Source organism: Octopus bimaculoides, chromosome 8, assembly GCF_046866305.1.
Source record: "Octopus bimaculoides isolate indiv1 chromosome 8, ASM4686630v1, whole genome shotgun sequence".
Taxonomy (NCBI): domain Eukaryota; kingdom Metazoa; phylum Mollusca; class Cephalopoda; order Octopoda; family Octopodidae; genus Octopus; species Octopus bimaculoides.
In genome coordinates this window covers 75,199,090-75,206,589 of record NC_142935.1, presented here as the reverse complement: position 1 = coordinate 75,206,589, position 7,500 = coordinate 75,199,090, and the positions used below count along the sequence as shown (strand labels likewise).

The 7,500-nt window shown below is 36.7% G+C and overlaps 1 protein-coding gene across 2 annotated transcripts in view; it reads left to right on the top strand.

Moving 5' to 3' along the window:
• Positions 1-7,500, top strand: part of LOC106872647 (integrin beta-3) — an 82,512-nt gene that overhangs the window by 6,892 nt on the left and 68,120 nt on the right. For both annotated transcript variants that reach the window (XM_014919709.3, XM_014919708.3), the window contains exon 2: positions 4,248-4,544. In XM_014919709.3, coding sequence (XP_014775195.1) covers positions 4,248-4,544 — 297 coding nt within the window. The remainder of the gene's footprint in view (positions 1-4,247; positions 4,545-7,500) is intronic.

Genomic DNA, 7,500 nt, shown 5'->3' with positions numbered 1-7,500 from the left:
GGGGGGGGGGGAGTCTCTTGTTCCTATATTGTCTTGATGTGCCATGTTCTTAGACAATGCACTTTTGCCAGCAGAGGTTATTTAATTGTAGATAAATAATGCCAATTGACTGAACAGCTAAGGAACAAAGAGGATAATGATTCATAGAATAGGAGACAATATTGATTCTAGCGATATAGATCTAATCAGATACAGTTAAATAGATCTAATCAGATACTGATTGCAGCAATTTAACTTTATACACTAGCCAAGAATCCTATTGACAGATGATGGTAAACACTATGGTTGAGGGGTAAGAAGTTTGCTTCCCAACCACATAGTTCCGGGTTCAGTTCCACGGCGTGGCACCTGGGGCAAATGTCTTCTGCAATAGCCTTGGACTAACCAAAACCTTGTGAGTCGATTTAGCTGGCAGAAACTGAAAGAAGCTCGATATGTATATGTTTATATATATGTTGGACTCTCCCGTCAAAAACGCCGTATACGCGTTCAGCTTTTCCCGAACGACCTTCACAAATGATTTGTTTATGGTGATCAAACGTTCGTGCCGCACATCAGCTCACTTTCTCCATCAAATCGACGTTGCCTGAACCGGTGCACGGTGAACCACGTGTCAGGTGTTAAAGTGATCGCAGAGCAACGCGAGATGAAGTGGTTTGTTCAAGAATACAACGCACTACCCAGTCTAGGAATTGAAATCACGATTGCTAGGTTGTGAGTAAAGTACTTTAACCACCAGGCCATGCGCACTCGGCTCTGACGAAAGTAGCATTAATTTTTTGGTCATACAACTTTTCTCAACTGATCAATAGACCAATTGAGAAACCTATCAGTAAAGAACCTATAATGGTTACTGGAAACAACGGTTAGGCAAATTTACTCCAATAAAGGAAAAATATGTAAATACATTATTTACACCTTGCCTTGTACACACACACACACACACACGCACACATACACACACAAACGTATATGTATGTATATTGACATCCTGGTAACTTAGCGGTTTGGCAGAAAGGATACGATAGAATAAGTACCAGTCTTAAAAAATGTAAGCACTGGGGTCGAATCGTTCGACTAAAATTCTCCGAGGCGGTGCCCCGGCGGCATGGCCGCGGTCTTATGACTGGAACAAGTACAAGATAAAGACATGCAGTCCAAGAGTCAGAGTCGGTGCGGGACTTGCGAGTCCACATGAGTAATGAGGCAACATTCCATGAGGCATATTTCCAAGATGGCAATATTGTGCAGGCGGGTAGCTTGATAGATTCTGAGATCATTCAGAATCAAGAAAAAGGATAACATGCTACTTTTACGGAGAACGTTCTATCTTTGTCGTTTGGATTACTGCTCCCAACTCTGGTCGACGCATAGCGTCAAACTGATGGCGGAACTAGAGGCAATCCAGTGCCGCTATACAAAGACGAATGGGCCGGTGCAACGGATGAGTTCCTGGAAGAGCTAAAGGAACTGAAGCTTCACACCCTAGAGAGGATATGAAAAATATAAAGAGATATTCATATGGAAGATTCTAGATTTGAAATCTGTACCAACCACCGAACTGGACGGCACTGCATAATGCCAAAACTCCCAGCTTCTCCATGTAGAGGAAGGATCCAATACTATAACAACTTGGGTTTCGTGGGTTTCCACAGCTATTTAACATCTCAAAAAATGTGAGAGATTTGCGAGGTGTAGACGTGGAAGTTTTCAGAGAACCCCTGGACAAATTTTTATCTGAGATTCCAGATGAACCCACATCATGGAATGAGACACAAAGAAGAGCAGCTCCGTCCAAGTTACTACTTCACTAGAAACAATACAGAAAAGAAACTCAGTCACATTGAAAAGCCTCAGCATCTGGTCGAAAACAATAAAACAATATGTATATATATATATATATATATATATATATATATATATATATATATATATATATATATATATTTGTGTGTGTGTGTGTGTGTGTGTGTGTGTGTGTGTGTGTGTGTGTGCCTTTGTATTCGTATTTGGCCGGAGTTCAATGACAGAATCGAGTAAAAGATAATACACACACACACACACACACACACACACACACACACACACACACACACACACACACACACACACCCATGGTATTGTTTTGTGATTTAGTTTCCATCGGGCCCCGATTCGGGTACGCGGTATAGGCTCAGGGAGGTTGTGCTCTTGCAGAAAAAGGAAAGTAAACTATGAATGTTTATTTTAATTTAAATTTAAATTTAAATTTAATTTTATTAATAACTCTTTTCTCTCTACATATTCCATTTTAGTATATATTTTTGATAAGGATTTTCAAAAACTGAAACATGTAAAACAAAACCAAAACATTCTTCTTTTAATGTATTTATATAAAGAAAATTAAAATGTACCTAATTTTAAGAAAGTCGTATTTTCGTTCTTCTTTTTCATTTATATATATATATATATATATATATATATATATATATATATATATATATATATATATATATATATATATCTATATATATATATATATATATATATATATATATTTGTATGTCTGTGTTTGTACCCCCACACGCCATCGCTTGGCAACCGATACAAGCGTGTTTACGGTTCAGCAAAGGAGACCGATAGAATAAGTACTAATTTTACAAAGAATAAGTCCTGGGATCGATTTCTGCAACTAAAACCCTTTAAGGCGGTGCTCTAGCATGGTTGCAGTCAAATGACTGAAACAAGTAAAAGAATAAAAGGATATAAGATTATATATTGTAAAAAGGATAAAGATAGTAAAAATTATAATGATACTAAATCGATACACAACGGATTGGATAAATATAATGTTAGTGGTGTGAGTAATAAACTTAAACTTAGTAAATCTCATAGAAATAAGTATGATACTGTAATTAATAAATTGACCGCTGTTGACTCTAATAATATACAAGCTAAGAGTGGAGAAACATATAGTGTAAATCTATATTTCAAAATTAATACCAATAGTATGGATATCTTAAGTAAATGTAATTATAATAATAATAAAAATAAAAATGAAAATAGGAATAATGATAAGTTTAAATTTAAGAGTAGAAAATATATCCCATATGTTAATCTTGGGACTTTTGGAACAGTGCAGTGACGTCCATTTCGAGGTCCGGTATAACTCTCAATTCCAAAGTTTGGTGCCAGCCCCTTCAGTATCTTCCACACATATATCACTTCACACCTCTCTCGTCTTCGCTCCAGGAAGTAGAGTCGTAGCTCTTTCAGTCTCTCCCAGTAGCTCAGCTGTTCCATTGATGCAATCTTCCTCTTGTAGTATCGCTGAATCACCTCAAGTTCTGCTATTAATCCTACAGTGTAAGGTGACCACAGTTGAGAGCAGTAGTCCAGACGGCCGAGGACGAATGTCCTCCATAGGACCAGCATAGAGAAGGGGAGGCATTCGATAGAAAAAGGGGCTGAGGATGGCCGAAATTAAAGAAAGGACAGTCATAAAAAAACATTAGAGTTCGTAATTGTGTCATCACATGCGAAAATATTTGTGTTTTGAGATCATATATCACATAGCCACACTTGCGTCTGTATGTGTGTGTGTGCGTGTCTATGTGGTTAGACTTTTGCTTCCCATCTACATGGTTCAGAGTTCAGTCCCACTGCATGGAACCTTCGGCAAGTGTCTTCTTTTATTGCCTCGGGGCGGCCGAAGCCTTGTGAGCGGATTTGGTAGACAGAAACTGAAAGAAGCCCGTCGTATATATATATATATATATATATATATATATATATATATATATATATATATATATATATATATATATATATATAATATGAAGATCATGAGGAACGTAGGTAAAATGAGATAACTCCGAGCAGAATTTGAAAATTTGAATCATCCTTAAATTATCGTGTAAAGCTTACTTCTTCTGATGCACCTACCTGTTGGAGCAATTGAAATAATATACCTTGTATGTTGATAAAAAGTGTTTCTAAGAAGATTTATTGGTAAAAATTTCAAAGGAGAAACATTTTATTTCTCCAGAAGTTTGAATAATCAGAATAAGTATTATGGTAACATCAATAATATTTTTGGAGTGTTCTCAAAGAGAAGCTTATACTCTGTAGAATTATATATTATAACAATATCAATTGATTTTCTTAGGTGAAAACTTTTGAATATTTCAATACGTGACTCTAGTTTGAAATATACGATTCCAGTTTTCTTATTTATGCTTTCATTGGCATGTATCTTTATTTCAAAGGGACAATAACCTCTGGAGCAAATTCATCTATTTCACCTTTGGAAACAGACGAACCAGCTGAAACAGCTGAACCAGTTGAAACAGTTAAACCAGTTGCAGCAGCTAAACTAGTTCAAACGACTGAACCAGTTCACACAACCGAACCAGTACAAACAGTTGAACCAGTTCAAACAGTTGAACCAGTTCAAACAGTTGAACCAGTTCAAACAGTTGAACCAGTTCAAACAGTTGGACCAAGTAAAATAATTAAACTATCTCAAACAGCTGAACCAGTTGAAAAAACCTCCATAAGTCAACGTAAGTATAATACAACGTAAGCACAAGTATAACAATTCTTATTAAATTTATTTTGTACTTTCTCAGATTTGTCGTCTACTTTCGAAGTAAAAACTATGACATTCTAACGTTCATTTTAGAAATTTAATAACTTATTAATATGCAAAACTTTAAGTTTTATCACGAGCAAGGGATATTAATATATGCAAAAGTATTTGCAGTGCTAAATATTTTTGTTGATTCCATTTCAGTGCTTATGATGCAGACCTATGATCAAAAGAATTCTAGTATGGCAATCACATCTTTTCGCCATGTACAGTGTACCCAAAACCATATTATCTAGTATGTCCTTATTTGTAACACTGCAGTGATTTCGGAGGAGAGAGGGAAGGATCTAAACTAGGGATGCAGGTGGGACTACAGAAAGACGGGAATGGTGGAACTCGGGGAATAGGGGTGTAAATCTGAAGTAGGTAGGGGAAAAGTGCGAGGTAGAAGTAATGAGGAAGTGAATTTAGACCAAAGAGTGTGTACACGTTGAGGGAGAAAATGTGCTTCTGTTTCTTCCGAAAGTGTGTGGTGGGATATCCGATCTTGGAGGCCTAGTCGAAAACCGAGACCTGTTAGGTGGAGTGGTCAGCGGATCGGAAATGCGGTTAGAAAAATGAATAGATGGGAGAAAAATGAGAGTTAAAGGGAGAGAGAGACAAAAGGGGTGAGAGAGAGAGAGAGAGAGAGAGAGAGAGAGAAAGAGAGAGAGAGAGAGAGAGAGAGAGAGAGAGGGGGGAAGAGATAGATAGATAGATAGATAGATAGATAAATAGATAGATAAATAGATAGAGAGAGAGAGAGAGATTGGAAAGAGAGAGAGTGGAAAGAGAGAGTGGAGAGAGAGAGATTGGAAAGAGAGAGAGTGGAAAGAGAGAGTAGAGAGAGTAGAGAGAGAGAGAGATTGGAAAGAGAGAGAGGGTGGAAAGAGAGAGTAGAGAGAGAAAGAAGCAAAAGGAGGAGACGTAAAGTTTGTCTCAGTAAGCATTGTGCACCATAAAGATTATAACCACCGGCATGGCCCTGTAGGCACAGACATGGCAATGAGGTTAAGAAATCTGCTTCGGAACCACGTAGTTTCGGATTCAATCCCATTGTGTAACATCTTGGACAAATGTCTTTCAATGCTTTGTGAGTGAATTTGGTCGTCAGAAACTTATAGGAAGTTCATCCTACATAATACATACATACATACATGCATACATACTCACAAGCCTGTCTTGGACTTGTGACCACTACATCACATCACACTTCGAAGGCTATGCATTTGCAATGAAAGAACAAGAGATTGCTATTAAATACCTAATCAACAAAAGAGACAGTAAAGCCCTTGAAGTTCAAGATGCAACCAAAAATGTCATATTTCTGAGTCAGACACCACACACGTAACTTGCAGCTGTCCAAAACTGACATCAAGGTACTACCTTCTTATGTGACATGACGTTGTCGCTAAAACAATATATAATGCCATTCAGAAAAAGACTGTTGAGGAATAAATATTGAGAATACCACTGTTGTTGAATACGTACACAAATCTCAACGCAAGGAATACTACAGGAACATTCCCATGAAAACATCTGTCAAGTGTAAGAATAACAGATCGGACATTGTTGTTTGGGACAGACAAGAAAAAAAATGTACTGTCATAGAGGTCAGCTGTCCTGTTGATGAGAGTATTTCTGAAAATCAAAGAGAAAGAGGATAACTATGGACAATTACTTCGAGACCCCCAACTTCCATATCCAGATTATGAATTCACATTTATATCAATAATAATTGGAGCACTTGATTTTGTGAGTAAATGCCTATCTGACAGTCTGGATGACCTTGGATTTTTGGACAAAGAAATCAACCCACAACTTCGCACATTACAAATACAATCTGCAGGTGGAATAGTTAAAAATGTGCGAGGCTCTTATCAAATTTAAAATGTGACATTGTTTTGTTATCTACATTCCAACGATGGAGTTGTGATTCTTGGTTAGATACCAGGCCCTTACTCAGAATAAGAATTTAAATGATTAAAAACAGAAGTGAACATACATACACACATACATACATGCATACATACATACACACATACATACATGCATACATACATACATACATACAAACAAACATACACTTCACATCTCCGAAGAAGTTCATCAAAAAGAGGTGGGTGGAAGTTATACCAGACTTAGAATAAGTACAAGAGTTGAATTAGTCGATTAAATCATTCAAGGGGATGCCCAAGCATGAAGTTCAATCATATTCTTAAATATTAACTACTTCTAGAAAATTCGAATTTAAGAGGCGTACGATATCTTCTGTGACAGGCGGTTGGCTACGACAATCGAGTTATATTTTGGTTGTTGCTAACCCTGAGATTGAAACATAAATTATGTTAATATATCTGGAAATGTATACGCTTATAAATCTGTAAAATATATCCTGTGGACCTCTATAGCAAACAGGACTAATAATAATAATAATTATTATTTTCCTTCTTTTGTGGTGAACTTATACTTGGTTATCTCTTTCTTGTGGGATCCACTACAACAGGACAATTGCTGACTACTGTAGTCCCTTGACCTAGTATATACCTTTATTTCTTGAGGCTCAAAACAGGGCAGAGGCTAATCTCGTTAAAAGAGACGTCAGTCTGTCATATACATTCTTATCACAGTAGAAACTAAATTCAGCGTTGCAGAGTTCATTATAAAACTTAAAGTGTTGTGGCCACAATATAATGCCTTTGACATAAACTGAACTGCTGATCTTTCGGAGTTTGTCAAATACTTCAACGAATCAACTATCAAAAATCGTTAGCATTACTTATATCGAATATAGATAATAATTCCATGTTACATTAAGTATAGTTAATTTATAATCATGTTTACATATACTCAAGTTATTGTTTACCTCGGTTGCTTTGCTGCAGGAAGCT